This window comes from Pseudophryne corroboree, chromosome 1 (genome assembly GCF_028390025.1).
Source record: "Pseudophryne corroboree isolate aPseCor3 chromosome 1, aPseCor3.hap2, whole genome shotgun sequence".
Taxonomy (NCBI): domain Eukaryota; kingdom Metazoa; phylum Chordata; class Amphibia; order Anura; family Myobatrachidae; genus Pseudophryne; species Pseudophryne corroboree.
In genome coordinates this window covers 439,654,330-439,670,799 of record NC_086444.1, presented here as the reverse complement: position 1 = coordinate 439,670,799, position 16,470 = coordinate 439,654,330, and the positions used below count along the sequence as shown (strand labels likewise).

The 16,470-nt window shown below is 42.2% G+C and overlaps 1 gene segment (V, D, J or C); it reads right to left on the bottom strand.

The window, feature by feature from the left end:
• Positions 1-68: 68 nt before the first annotated feature.
• LOC134891315 (T cell receptor delta constant-like) overlaps positions 69-16,470 on the bottom strand; it is a 30,900-nt gene continuing 14,498 nt past the window's right edge. The window contains 2 exon segments of the C gene segment in view: positions 69-1,127; positions 3,408-3,512. Of these exon segments, the coding sequence occupies positions 3,409-3,512 (104 nt within the window).

Here is a 16,470-nt window from a genome sequence, read left to right as displayed (position 1 = left end):
AATCATGCTCCACGGAAATATAATTTTAATAAAAAATAAACAAGATTATATATAAATATAAACACACCTTTATAAAGCATGCAGTAAAGCTATAGAATAAGGTATAATTATCATGTTTTATTTACCCTACATTTCTGATTTGCGCATAGGCTAATCCATTGCATGTCTTTCTTTAAGAAGATTTTGCACCTTATCCCTTATATTCTGGAATAACCCTATATAAGCCTGCTGTAAAACCAACTCATTCAAATGTATCTCTGTTGGCATATTAGACTCTACAATGTCAGCTTTTCTGGTAATACAAAAGTAATTATCATTAATAGGATTATGTAGGAACAATGTTTCTCATACTTTTTGCGACAACTGTACTGTTATTTTGTCAATTTGTTAATAAAGTTTAAAAAGATTTACAAGGCAGGTAAAGAGAAATGGACAATTGGTGAGATGTGTTACTGCTGTGTAATTTTGCCCCTCGGAACTGTGTTCAATTATGTCTGATTTGTGCTCTCACACCAATGGCATATCTATAATGGGTGCAGGGTGTGTGGTGCACATGGGCCCCTAGGTCCAAGGGAGCCCACACTGCACACCCGGCACCCATTTCTTCCATACTTACTTTTCCGGAGTCAATTGCCGGCAGCCGCAGGCCTGCAAAATCACCGGGGAAATGGTGCAGAGGCCATTTTCCCAACGTTTTACACGGGCGCAGTAGGAAAATCACTGGGAAAATGGCCACTGCACCATGCATAGAAAACTCTGGCAAAGAGCCAGAATCTACTAGTGCCGCGCTGCCAGCTATAGAGGAAGGAAGTGGGCCCAGATGGAGACTGCACACTGGCCCACTCCTCTCTTGACACACCCCTGTTTCACACCTACTAACAAATTACAAGTTAATATTTGCCAATACACTGAAATTATTTCATAAAAAAATCTAAATAAATTGTATATATTATATGTAAGACAGCTGCAGATATGTAAGATAGATAGATAGATAGATAGATAGATAGATAGATAGATAGATAGATAGATAATTAGATAGCTGTTTAGATCACATTCGCAATACAACAGATAGCCGTTGGACGAATCTTTCATGGTAGAACTTCATTTGGTCCATGGCTCAACAGAACCTGAAAACAGATATAAGGATGGTTATTTTTACTTATTTGGCTCCTTTGAAAAAATTGTAGTTTGTTTGAGCAGTTTAACCCCTTCACTGCAGATGGTTTTCTCATATCTGTGGCTATTTTGCACATTTCATCACCATCACTGACTTGTTAATATAAAAACCACACATATCATGCCTTGCTTATTTTTTCCAGAGGACTTGGTATTTTCCAAAAATACAATTAGTTTTTTGCTCAACATAATGCATCAAATAAAATTGAACTAAAATGGACAAAATAAGTGGAGTTTTAATTGAAATGTCAAGAAAGTGACCCAAAAGCAAACAGTATTTTTTTTTAGAAACACCACAAATAAATGCATTGTGATTCTTGCTTCAGCATTATTCACTGTTCTAAAATTGCAAACAACAGGATTCCACTTTTTTTTCACAAAATATAATCTACTCTTGAAAATTATCTTTTTATTTTTAATTTTTTTCGCCATCCCAATGTAAAAACTCACTACTGTATGTGTAGGTATAATGGGCTTGATTCAGAAGTACATCCACCGTTGATGTTGGATGCAATAGAAAGATTTTTTTGTCACTGCGCATGCATTAAAGCCACACTACGCACAAGCAGCAAATGATCTGCAATTGCAGACCCACAGAGGATTTATTCACAAAGTGAGAGACAAGTAGTCAGCAATTGGGGGAGGCAACGAATCAGCCACTAATAATTCGCTCAGAGTTGGAGAGAGCCCAGTGTCTTAGGAAAGGTGCTCTTTCTGAGACAACATAGTTTTTTTCAGAGGTCCCATGGCCCGACCGATGTGCGCTTGTTGTGCCGGATGTTTCTGGTGATGAGTATGAGTAGGTTGGGCCTGATATCTGGTAGTGACCATCCCAATGGTCACAATCCTGACAGCGGAATTCTGATGGAAAAACTCCTGATAATTTTGGAAAGTATTCCCCCCATGGTCCCACCCCAACCATCCCTTTCAGCAGCCTAACCCAAACCGTCTTCTCCCACAGCCTAACCCTAAACCCCCCTAGTGTGTGACCCTAATACTAACCGTCGGGATTTGTCTGTATTTTGACCATCAGGATGGTGAGCTCCAGGACCTGGACTACATCCTGTGTGAGCGGCAGATGTGAGATGCCAACAGTGGGTGTCTCTTTGCACAAGACAGTGGCTGAGTCATTAGCATATTTTCGCAAGTCCACTGTGAACAAAATTGCTAGGAAAGCTACTACATTAAATGTAAAAAACTATTTTTATTTGACACAACATGGTTGAGATGTAGGCTTTAGATTCTTCACATGAGTTTAAGTAATTGGTTGGTATTCAATTCTTTCTGTCCTCTTCTACACCCATTCTGTTTATGCTGAAGGGCGTGGTATCATCATTTTAGCGGGGATAGTGAGGCGTCCAACCCTTTATGCAGCTAAACCTGATTACCTTGGGCGCAATATACATGATAACAGGGACCATTTTAGAAAGGAGATTGGGCATGATATATAATTTCAATACCACCCTTTGGGGCAGATGTATTAAGCCTGGAGAAGGCATAAAGAAGTGATAAAGCGGTGATAAGTGCAAGGTGATAACGCACCAGCCAATCGGCTCATAACCGCAAATTTACATATTGGAGCTGATTGGCTGGTGCATTATCACCTTGCATTTATCACCGCTTTATCACTTCCTTATGTCTTCTCCGGGCTTAATACATCTGCCCCATTGTCTGGTGTTCCTCTATTTCAAACAAATGTGCTTCTACATGTGCGTGGGTCAGTATTGGGGTAATAGGGCACACTGTAATTTTTCTAACCACTACTGCGAATTAATGTCATAGGCAATGGGCTGCCTAATGAGAAGCCCAATGGCTGTGGTTGTATTTGCCTGTGGTGCTCAAATAGTCACAGCAACAAGCAGACATCGGCATCACCAGTGGACATTAGAGCATCCCTATGTTTGCTCAAAATGTGCAATGGTACATGGTCACTGGTGTCAGTGGAACAGCGTCTCTCAACGCAGTCCCTGACACTGACACCCCCACAAGGTAAGACATCCCATAGTCACTACCCAGGAACACCAGTGGACACATGCGCAGTGCATATCGACGTGTGCACAGATTTCAAACACCATTTTTTTAAATGCATCCCTCTTAGAATCAGGACCATTATTATTTCCCTATTAGTAATTGTGTACGTTTAATAATGTTTTATAAAAAATAAAGTCCTGCCTTCTCATGTATGTCTTTACATAAATTGGTACAGTGAATTGTAGTACAGGAAAGGTTACCTCATAGGTTTAAGAACTTTGCCGTCATAATGAGGTTGAAGGACAGAGCCTTGGAGAACAACACTCTCACTCCCAGCACAGTCAATGAGAGCATGTTGACCCTTTCTGAAATATAAAGACTCCATGTTACATGAATATGTGTCACAAAACAACTGCCAATGCCAGATCTCATGCAATTCCAGCCTAAAGCTTTGAAGATTAATTTGGGGAAGTCCTGTCACACTGAGGCAGATGTGTCAAATAGAGAAGATGCCCATAGCAACCATTTTGTGGGTCGCTATCATTAAGAATATTACATAAAATGATCGCCAAAGCTGATTGATTGCTATGGACAGCTTTTTCCACCGATTCTAATTAGAAGGTTAAATACATCTAACTACAATAACATTTATTTTTTTACAATTTCTGCTTTTGTGTTTTCTGTTTGTTCAGGTTTTCAAACTACATTTTCATTCTGTGTGCAATGTAAGGGCTGGTTATTGAATAACTACGGCACTCATCAAATTGCATGCCACTACTTCCCTACATCACGACAGCCTAAATTCCCTTCTAAACTACACCATGATATTCACACCGTTATTGGCCTGGTTAAGGCAGTAGACAGACAACACAAATTTGAAGCCTATACTATAATTCACTTAGAGGCTAAGCAGGATGTAGTAAGCAAAGCAGGAGGTGATAAGCATGGATATAAAGGTGACTGTTGTAATGAAGGGAAGAAAACACAAGAAATGAGGCCCCTGCTTGTGGAAGTTTACAACTGTGAGGGGAGTGGAATACACAAAGAGGGTGACACTGAGGTGACTGATGAGCCAGGGACAAATTTAGGGGTCAGAGCACACCTAGGCACAACAGTAATCCCCCCCACCCATCCTTCCCATGTAATTTTATTATTTTTTCACTGGTTATAACTTATAAGCCCTCATTTACTGAACTATGATATTTTGTTTTATTTTTAAATATGTATACATATTTACTATGTAGCACAATTTATATGGGCAGCCTCTGCATGCCTTTTTCTACTCTGCAAAATAGCGTATATAGGTACAGTCCAATGGAAATATATTTAGTAGTTGCTGGTAAATTTTGGACAGACATTACTAAAATAAGCATCCAAGTGCCCCCCCCCCCCCCCCCACCCAAAACAAGTGCCATCCCTAGGCACATGCCTTACATGCCTAATGCAAAATTCACCATTGGGATGGACAGTAGGTGATTAGCTAGGAGGAGAGCTGGTAGACTTGGCAGAGTAAAGATGTACTGTACCTAATGATATACGAACTAGTAGGTGCATCTCTGTGTCATGATATGTGGAGCAGTGCATACAAATTGTAATTTATTAAGATGGGAAAAAGAGGTGGAGAGGTTGCATTTTCATGGCATCCTCTGCAAACTGGAGAGTAACCTGGCCATTTAATCTATACAAGGATTTATCATACGCACTAGCTCAGGGCTGGCAGGGCTTGCCCTATACTTTTCCCCATTGTATGCCTGCATGCTGTACTTCGAATTGTTTGAAAAACAACAGTCAGGAGGCCGACAGTGGGTTCCCGATGGCCAGAATCGGGAGATGAGTACCAGTGTTGGGGCTAGGGTTAGGCACTAGGGGTAGGGTTAGGGGAGGTAAGGGTTAGGCTGTGGGTGGGGGCTATAGTTATGCTGCCGGAGGGGGAGGTTAGGGCATGTTGCAGGAGGAGTGGATTAAGGTTAGCGGTAGGATTAGGGATGGAAAGAAAATACTGGGATGTTTTGGGATTCTGGCCATCAGGATCCCAATGTCGGTGTCATGACTGTTGCGAACCCAACTGCAGATATTTCGTACCCAACCTGTCGAAACTGTACTACTTCACAGTGAGCTCCTCATAAGGGATCCTATACAAAGATCCATTTCTGAGCTTCATCATAGTGATAACCATTTGAATGTGAATGCATTATTTATTCAGTCAGTGAAATGTAGCATTTTCTGCATGTGAATGAAAGTAATATTTTATGTGGACAACAAATAGCTTTAAGTGTTTGTTTTTATATGAATTTTGAATTTGCTTGGAAAGTACATATAATTTTAGTTTATGAATTTAATTCTGAAACAGAGAAATTGTTTTTATTAAAAAGGGCATTTGTGGATGTGCTCTTTTCTAGTGTAAAACAGGGTGACCATTGATATATATGACATATATTGATTTATGCATGCAGCATGTCCATTATTTATTCCTTGAGATAGCACAAGATTGTCTATTGTTGTAGTTAAAAATTCATGGTAAGGGGAGATCGGTGCATGACTGGCGGACAGGATGCCAGCAGTCACAATACTGATACCACCATCTCGATCTTGACAGGGGTGAGGTAAGTAATCTAACTCTCCCCGCCCACCCCCCTAGCCCTAACCCTCCTTTTCAGCAGCCTAACTCTCCCCCTTAGTGTCTACAGCTAACCCCCTCAGTGTTGTTTAACCCTAACCCCCCTCCCCACAGCCTAACCCTAACCAGGGCTGGCAACAGAAATCTGGAGGCCAGGTACAGTGGGGCCCCCCTTAGATTATATTTTATATACATATATTAAAGTGCATAGGAATTTGATGTGCTATATAAAAAAAACTGTTAATAAATAAATATATATATATATATATATATATATATATATATATATATACGCAATTCTGGTCGGCACTCTTCCATAAGAATATCACCATGCCCTGGTGCCCTCCTAGGTGTACTGCACACCAATGATACAGAGAGTCAACTGGTGGCACTCTTGGGACTTGCTATCACAAATTGCTCAGACCACTCGTGTGGATGATCAACGTTTCGATTGTTTAATCGTCTTCAGGATACTGCATAATACAAAAAACAAACATTTATAACTCACCCTGTGAATGCACGCCGTCTCACGCCGCCGGGCTCCGGGCGTCCGTCTTCCCCTGATGACGTCACACCTCTGCGACGTGCGCTCTCCGGCGCTCACACCAAGTTCCGAACTGAACTCCCGTTGCCTAGCGACGGGAATAGGCATAGACATGTGACATACTTCCACCACCACAATGCATGTAGATTAAAAATAAAAAACAAATACAAAAGCAGTTAAATTTGCCCACCAATCTGCATTGAAGTATTTTGTGATCAGACATATCAATAAATACCAAAGTACTTTATATATTATGACGGGATACCCTATTCCTCTCATTTACAGAAAACAGTTTAAGCCAAAATTTTCATTGAGGCCATATGGGGATACAGTATTTAGTTCATGTATCCACCTTGCCTCACACTGCAATAGACATTTATCTCTATCGCCACCTCTGATCCTTTTTTCCACTTGATCAATGATCATGTATCTCAATGTTGATAACCCATGTTTATGCGTTCTAAAGTGCCTTGCTACCGGTTGTTCCTGGGCTACTATTTGTCCCTCCATGGCCTTTCTAATAGATGACCGGTGCATATTCATTCGTTCCTTAAATTGCCTAGTGGTCTTCCCTATATAGAGAAGACCACATGGGCACCGAATGAAATATACAACATGCGTACTGGTACATGTTAAGACTTTCCTTATAGGGATCCGTTTGCCGGTATGCGGATGTGCAAATGTGTCACCTTTTTCCAGGTAACTACATGTGATGCACCCCACACACCGGTAACATCCTGGCTTCCTTGTCAGAAAGTTTGATTTTGTACGCTCTTTGGTGTTTTCAGATATATCATTTTTTACAAGCCACTGTTTGAGGTTTTTGCTTCGTCTGAAGCTCGGCATTAATCTCACCTTTCTCAATGCTTTTAGGTCAGGGTCTGTAGTGACTAGTGGCCATAACAATTTAGTTTCCTTGACCACTAGCTGACTTTGTGTATGAAATTGTTGGACAAATGGCATTCGGGATGAGTCTTCTTGAGACCTCCTCCTTTCTGTTAGTAATTGCTCCCTTGATGTCTGTAATGCTTTGGTTTTAGCTTTAATTAATTGATCATATTTATAACCTCTGGCCATAAATTGCATAATCATGCAATCTATTTCCTTGATTGTCTTCTCCATATCATCAGAGATTCGATGAACTCTGATGAACTGGGAAAAGGGGAGTCCTTCCTTGGTTGCTATAGGATGCTGACTTGAATGATGCAACATATTGTTGCGATCTGTTTTTTTCTTATAAAGAGAAGTGTGCAACATATTTTCACTTATTTGAATAGTTACATCAAGATAATTCACTTCATAATCACTAATCGTGTATGTGAATTTAATATACTCATTAGCACCATTAGCCATAATCATTAGTTCATGAAAGTCACTCTCCTCTCCCAACCAAATAATAAAAAGATCATCTATATATTTTACGAAGACCAAAAATTTAGATGCTATATTAGGGTCCGAGAAAAATATTTCTCGTTCCACTTCAAACATGTAGCTGTTTGCAAATGCTGGGGCCACACAGGACCCCATTGCGCAGCCTTGCTGCTGCAGATACCATTTGTTGTTGAATGTAAAGTAATTCTTTTTTAATGTCAATTCCAAGAGATTAATAAAAAATGAAACATCTGGACCAGTGTAAAAGGGGTTGTTAGTAAGAAGTCTCTTAGCCGCTCTTAGACCTTCCTCATGGGGTATACTAGTATATAGATTTACAACATCAAGGGAACACAAGAAGCACTTTGGTAGTGGAGATGGTAATTGTTTTAATTTGAGGATAAAGGATGTAGTATCCTTTAAATATGTGATCTGGGCCTGTATTACTGGTTGGAAATGTGTGTCTAGATATTTTGAGACATTATAATAAATGGAGTCCCGGGCTGAAATTATTGGACGTCCAGGTGGGGAAATGGGATCTTTATGAATTTTTGGGATTGTGTATAGTACAGGTGCTGTTGGAAACCGTTGATATAATGCACTTTTTAATGTATCTGAAATTATATTGTCTGATACAGCTTTTGTAAGTACAACAAACAATTCATTATTAAATGCTATTGTAGGATCAGCTTGTAATTCACAATATACATTGCTATCACCTAATTGACGGTATACTTCCTTGCAATATTGATCTAAATCCTGAACCACAATCCCTCCCCCCTTGTCCGCTGGACGGATAACTATACTTGTGTCCTTACTGAGACTGCACATGGCGTCAAATTCTGCTTTAGACATATTTGATCCACTTGATTGTGTACTTAATTTAATGTCCCCAATTTTCTGATCCAACCTTCGCTGGAAGCATTTGAGTGAGACATTATTCGTATATGGATCAAATTTTGATCTTGGTCTTATGGCCGAAGGTACATCACTTTCTCTCATCTCAGGTTTGGACAACTGTAAGTGTTCTCTTAATCGTAAGTTTCTGTTAAATTTATATGAGTCCACCTTCCACTGAAAGCGATCCATATTGCATGAAGGGACAAAGGAAAGACCTTTATTCAAGACAGCTGTTTCACTCTCCGTTAGTTGTCTATTTGAGAGATTGAAGACTATGTTGTTTTCTTTTTGTTTGATTTGGCTTTTGACTTGCCTGAGCCACTGGCTACCTCTCCTTGTTCGGCGTCTTTTGATGGTCCGCGCTTGGCGCGGGTGCTGATTACTAAAGGGGGTTTCTTATCCGATTTTTTTCTTGAGTCTTCATTGTCACTTAGAGAGGATACTCCTCCACTAGAAGTTTCTGTGTCCCCCGGGAACTTCCTATAATTTCGCTACTTCTTATGAAAGAAGCGTTTTCGCTCAGGGTTAAAAGCCCATGTATATACTTTGTTCTCCGCATAATCTCGTTGAACTGTTACAAGTTTTTCACGTTTGAAACGTACCAGATCCTTCCGGTAATTTTCTACCTGTAATTTAAGTTTTTCCATCCAGGGCTGGCTTTTATCAGATGTTAATTTTGGTACATGCAGTTCCTCAAATGCAGTGATTTTGGCTTTAACCAGCTCCAGTTCTCTTGAGGATTCCTGAATCACCAACAAGATTAAGTCCAGGCTGCATTTGTTTAAAATAGCAGCCCATTTGCGACAAAAGTCGCTACTGAATTTGCCGATGGTAGGGGTATTCCTTATGCGAAAACCACGTGGTATCTGACCACTTCTATGGTAGTCTGACAATGTTACCCCATGCAGAAAATAATCTACTTCTTTCTTGCGGAGCCTGAGAAGCTGTGTAAAGAGCTGTTCATTAGTTTCATCACCGCCTGTTGTAGAAAAATTTTCTTTGAATCGGATCTCATCTGCATCCATATCTGAGAAACTCCATGTTTCTCCCACAGGCAGTGTCACATTTCTCAGTCCGCTGCTATCCGCCATAGCAAAAGGGCTTATCAACTGCTATAAACTGCTAAAACACATATAGCATATGTTACCGGTGTGTGGGGTGCATCACATGTAGTTACCTGGAAAAAGGTGACACATTTGCACATCCGCATACCGGCAAACGGATCCCTATAAGGAAAGTCTTAACATGTACCAGTACGCATGTTGTATATTTCATTCGGTGCCCATGTGGTCTTCTCTATATAGGGAAGACCACTAGGCAATTTAAGGAACGAATGAATATGCACCGGTCATCTATTAGAAAGGCCATGGAGGGACAAATAGTAGCCCAGGAACAACCGGTAGCAAGGCACTTTAGAACGCATAAACATGGGTTATCAACATTGAGATACATGATCATTGATCAAGTGGAAAAAAGGATCAGAGGTGGCGATAGAGATAAATGTCTATTGCAGTGTGAGGCAAGGTGGATACATGAACTAAATACTGTATCCCCATATGGCCTCAATGAAAATTTTGGCTTAAACTGTTTTCTGTAAATGAGAGGAATAGGGTATCCCGTCATAATATATAAAGTACTTTGGTATTTATTGATGATATGTCTGATCACAAAATACTTCAATGCAGATTGGTGGGCAAATTGAACTGCTTTTGTATTTGTTTTTTATTTTTAATCTACATGCATTGTGGTGGTGGAAGTATGTCACATGTCTATGCCTATTCTCGTCGCTAGGCAACGGGAGTTCAGTTCGGAACTTGGTGTGAGCGCCGGAGAGCGCACGTCGCAGAGGTGTGACGTCATCAGGGGAAGACGGACGCCCGGAGCCCGGCGGCGTGAGACGGCGTGCATTCACAGGGTGAGTTATAAATGTTTGTTTTTTGTATTATGCAGTATCCTGAAGACGATTAAACAATCGAAACGTTGATCATCCACATGAGTGGTCTGAGCAATTTGTGATAGCAAGTCCCAAGAGTGCCACCAGTTGACTCTCTGTATATATATATATATATATATATATATATATTATTTTTATTTTTTTCCCTCTATACACATACATAAATATGTATGTCTCTCCTTTCTCCCACATACCCAACAGTCTGTCTCTCTTCAATGACTCCATGCTGTATTCCCAGCTCCCCCAGCCCATCTCAAAGCCCTGTATCCCCTCACCAATCCACTCTTACGCCTGGGAGAGACTTACCTGTGCTGCCTTTCCCAGTCTACAGACCTGAACACAGCACAGCAGGAACCATGTGTCCCTCATACCCAACCAGAGGAGGCCGGTGCAGGACGCAGTAATCCTTGCCAGCGGAGCTGCTGCCATGTCCCGTAACTGCCTGCAACAGAGCTGGACCCAGAAGAGTGGGTACACACTAGCACCGCACAGTCACTGTGTGGGATAGTCTCCTATCACTCTGAGGCTTGATGCCCTATTTGGACAAGACAGCACACATCCCTGCCGGGCACTTAGTGGCATATCCTTAGGGCCCCTCTGATTCTTGGGGCCCGGTACAGGTGTCCCCCTTGTCCCCTCCTGTCGCTGGCCCTGACCCTAACACCCTGCCCCCCCCCCCTGCTGCCTAACCCTAACCCCCCTGGGTGGTGCTAAAGCCTAACCCCCCACCCCCCCCCCCCCCCCCCAAAGCCTAACCCACCCAGCTATACTTACCTTTGGGATTCTTGTTGTTGGGATTCTGGCATTGGGATGTTGCCCTGATCAGTATTCTGGCGTCAGTGTTCTGACGGGTGTCGGAATTCCAATGTCAGTATTCTGACTGCTGGGATCCCGACAGTCAGTATCTTAAACGTATACCGGTAAGGGTTATTAGGAGAACATCTATATAGGGGTAATATCTTGTAGCTAAGCACCATTAAACACTTATTAAAAATTGTAATCCTGAACCAATGTGAGAAGTGTGTTAAGACTGACAACAGTGAAAGTGACGTTGAAGATGGTGGCAGAGAGGCAGAGATAGACAACTTAAGCAGTAAGCTCTAAAAGACGAAAGGATCAGTTGATATCCAACGTATATAATGCAGTTGAAAAAATGCTTCTACAGAACTATAACATGCCACATTTAGTGACCCTTTGCTACTAGTATTGATTACTGTTACAAATTGAGCTAACAGTCTGCACACTGGGGGTCATTCAGACCTGATCGCACGCTATTTTTTTTTGCTGCGCTGCGATCGGGTCAGAACTGCGCATGCGTATGCACCGCAATGTGCAGGTGCGTCGTACGGGTACAAAGTAGAGATGAGCGGGTTCGGTTTCTTTGAATCCGAACCCGCACGAACTTCACTTTTTTTTCCACGGGTCCGAGCGACTCGGATCTTCCCGCCTTGCTCGGTTAACCCGAGCGCGCCCGAACGTCATCATGACGCTGTCGGATTCTCGCGAGGCTCGGATTCTATCGCGAGACTCGGATTCTATATAAGGAGCCGCGCGTCGCCGCCATTTTCACTCGTGCATTGAGATTGATAGGGAGAGGACGTGTCTGGCGTCCTCTCCATTAGAATAGAGATAGATAGATTAGATAGAGAGAGATTGTGCAGAGTCGCAGACAGAGTTAGTTTACCACAGTCAGTGACCAGTGCAGTTGCTAGTTAACTTTTATTTAATATAATATATCCGTTCACTTCTCTCTGCTATATCCGTTCTCTGCCTGAAAAAAAAAACGATACACAGCACAGTCAGTCACACAGTGTGACTCAGTCTGTGTGCACTCAGCTCAGCCCAGTGTGCTGCACAGTCATCAATGTATAAATTAAAAGCTTATAATTAATTGTGGGGGAGACTGGGGAGCACTGCAGGTTGTTAGCAGGAGCCAGGAGTACAATTATATTAATTAACAGTGCACACTTTTGCTGCAGGAGTGGTGACCAGTGCCTGACCACCAGTATAGTATTGTTGTATACTACTAATATCTCTTTAAATATCAACCAGTCTATATTAGCAGCAGACACAGTACAGTGCGGTAGTTCACGGCTGTGGCTACCTCTGTGTCGGCACACGGCAGGCAGTCCGTCCGACCAGAATTGTATTATTTATTATTATATACCTACCACCTAACCGTGGTTTTTTTTTCATTCTTTATACCGTCATAGTGTCATCCTAATTGTTACGAGTATACTACTATCTCTTTATCAACCAGTGTACAGTGCGGTAGTTCACGGCTGTGGCTACCTCTGTGTCGGCACACGGCAGGCAGTCCGTCCGACCAGAATTGTATTATTTATTATTATATACCTACCACCTAACCGTGGTTTTTTTTTCATTCTTTATACCGTCATAGTGTCATCCTAATTGTTACGAGTATACTACTATCTCTTTATCAACCAGTGTACAGTGCGGTAGTTCACGGCTGTGGCTACCTCTGTGTCGGCACACGGCAGGCAGTCCGTCCGACCAGAATTGTATTATTTATTATTATATACCTACCACCTAACCGTGGTTTTTTTTTCATTCTTTATACCGTCATAGTGTCATCCTAATTGTTACGAGTATACTACTATCTCTTTATCAACCAGTGTACAGTGCGGTAGTTCACGGCTGTGGCTACCTCTGTGTCGGCACACGGCAGGCAGTCCGTCCGACCAGAATTGTATTATTTATTATTATATACCTACCACCTAACCGTGGTTTTTTTTTCATTCTTTATACCGTCATAGTGTCATCCTAATTGTTACGAGTATACTACTATCTCTTTATCAACCAGTGTACAGTGCGGTAGTTCACGGCTGTGGCTACCTCTGTGTCGGCACACGGCAGGCAGTCCGTCCGACCAGAATTGTATTATTTATTATTATATACCTACCACCTAACCGTGGTTTTTTTTTCATTCTTTATACCGTCATAGTGTCATCCTAATTGTTACGAGTATACTACTATCTCTTTATCAACCAGTGTACAGTGCGGTAGTTCACGGCTGTGGCTACCTCTGTGTCGGCACACGGCAGGCAGTCCGTCCGACCAGAATTGTATTATTTATTATTATATACCTACCACCTAACCGTGGTTTTTTTTTCATTCTTTATACCGTCATAGTGTCATCCTAATTGTTACGAGTATACTACTATCTCTTTATCAACCAGTGTACAGTGCGGTAGTTCACGGCTGTGGCTACCTCTGTGTCGGCACACGGCAGGCAGTCCGTCCGACCAGAATTGTATTATTTATTATTATATACCTACCACCTAACCGTGGTTTTTTTTTCATTCTTTATACCGTCATAGTGTCATCCTAATTGTTACGAGTATACTACTATCTCTTTATCAACCAGTGTACAGTGCGGTAGTTCACGGCTGTGGCTACCTCTGTGTCGGCAGTCGGCAGGCAGTCCGTCCATCCATAATTGTATTATTATTATAATATATACCACCTAACTGTGGTTTTTTTTGCATTCTTTATACCGTCGTCATAGTGTCATCCTAATTGTTACGAGTATACTACTATCTCTTTATCAACCAGTGTACAGTGCGGTAGTTCACGGCTGTGGCTACCTCTGTGTCGGCAGTCGGCAGGCAGTCCGTCCATCCATAATTGTATTATTATTATAATATATACCACCTAACCGTGGTTTTTTTTTCATTCTTTATACCGTCGTCATAGTGTCATACTAGTTGTTACGAGTATACTACTATCTCTTTATCAACCAGTGTACAGTGCGGTAGTTCACGGCTGTGGCTACCTCTGTGTCGGCAGTCGGCAGGCAGTCCGTCCATCCATAATTGTATTATTATTATAATATATACCACCTAACCGTGGTTTTTTTTTCATTCTTTATACCGTCGTCATAGTGTCATACTAGTTGTTACGAGTATACTACTATCTCTTTATCAACCAGTGTACAGTGCGGTAGTTCACGGCTGTGGCTACCTCTGTGTCGGCAGTCGGCAGGCAGTACGTCCATCCATAATTGTATTATTATTATAATATATACCACCTAACCGTGGTTTTTTTTTCATTCTTTATACCGTCGTCATAGTGTCATACTAGTTGTTACGAGTATACTACTATCTCTTTATCAACCAGTGTACAGTGCGGTAGTTCACGGCTGTGGCTACCTCTGTGTCGGCAGTCGGCAGGCAGTCCGTCCATCCATAATTGTATTATTATTATAATATATACCACCTAACCGTGGTTTTTTTTTCATTCTTTATACCGTCGTCATAGTGTCATACTAGTTGTTACGAGTATACTACTATCTCTTTATCAACCAGTGTACAGTGCGGTAGTTCACGGCTGTGGCTACCTCTGTGTCGGCAGTCGGCAGGCAGTCCGTCCATCCATAATTGTATTATTATTATAATATATACCACCTAACCGTGGTTTTTTTTTCATTCTTTATACCGTCGTCATAGTGTCATACTAGTTGTTACGAGTATACTACTATCTCTTTATCAACCAGTGTACAGTGCGGTAGTTCACGGCTGTGGCTACCTCTGTGTCGGCAGTCGGCAGGCAGTCCGTCCATCCATAATTGTATTATTATTATAATATATACCACCTAACCGTGGTTTTTTTATACCACCTAACCGTGGCAGTCCGTCCATAATTGTATACTAGTATCCAATCCATCCATCTCCATTGTTTACCTGAGGTGCCTTTTAGTTCTGCCTATAAAATATGGAGAACAAAAAAGTTGAGGTTCCAAAATTAGGGAAAGATCAAGATCCACTTCCACCTCGTGCTGAAGCTGCTGCCACTAGTCATGGCCGAGACGATGAAATGCCAGCAACGTCGTCTGCCAAGGCCGATGCCCAATGTCATAGTACAGAGCATGTCAAATCCAAAACACCAAATATCAGAAAAAAAAGGACTCCAAAACCTAAAATAAAATTGTCGGAGGAGAAGCGTAAACTTGCCAATATGCCATTTACCACACGGAGTGGCAAGGAACGGCTGAGGCCCTGGCCTATGTTCATGGCTAGTGGTTCAGCTTCACATGAGGATGGAAGCACTCAGCCTCTCGCTAGAAAACTGAAAAGACTCAAGCTGGCAAAAGCACCGCAAAGAACTGTGCGTTCTTTGAAATCCCAAATCCACAAGGAGAGTCCAATTGTGTCGTTTGCGATGCCTGACCTTCCCAACACTGGACGTGAAGAGCATGCGCCTTCCACTATTTGCATGCCCCCTGCAAGTGCTGGAAGGAGCACCCGCAGTCCAGTTCCTGATAGTCAGATTGAAGATGTCAGTGTTGAAGTACACCAGGATGAGGAGGATATGGGTGTTGCTGGCGCTGGGGAGGAAATTGACCAGGAGGATTCTGATGGTGAGGTGGTTTGTTTAAGTCAGGCACCCGGGGAGACACCTGTTGTCCGTGGGAGGAATATGGCCGTTGACATGCCAGGTGAAAATACCAAAAAAATCAGCTCTTCGGTGTGGAGGTATTTCACCAGAAATGCGGACAACAGGTGTCAAGCCGTGTGTTCCCTTTGTCAAGCTGTAATAAGTAGGGGTAAGGACGTTAACCACCTCGGAACATCCTCCCTTATACGTCACCTGCAGCGCATTCATAATAAGTCAGTGACAAGTTCAAAAACTTTGGGTGACAGCGGAAGCAGTCCACTGACCAGTAAATCCCTTCCTCTTGTAACCAAGCTCACGCAAACCACCCCACCAACTCCCTCAGTGTCAATTTCCTCCTTCCCCAGGAATGCCAATAGTCCTGCAGGCCATGTCACTGGCAAGTCTGACGAGTCCTTTCCTGCCTGGGATTCCTCCGATGCATCCTTGCGTGTAACGCCTACTGCTGCTGGCGCTGCTGTTGTTGCCGCTGGGAGTCGATGGTCATCCCAGAGGGGAAGTCGTAAGCCCACTTGTACTACT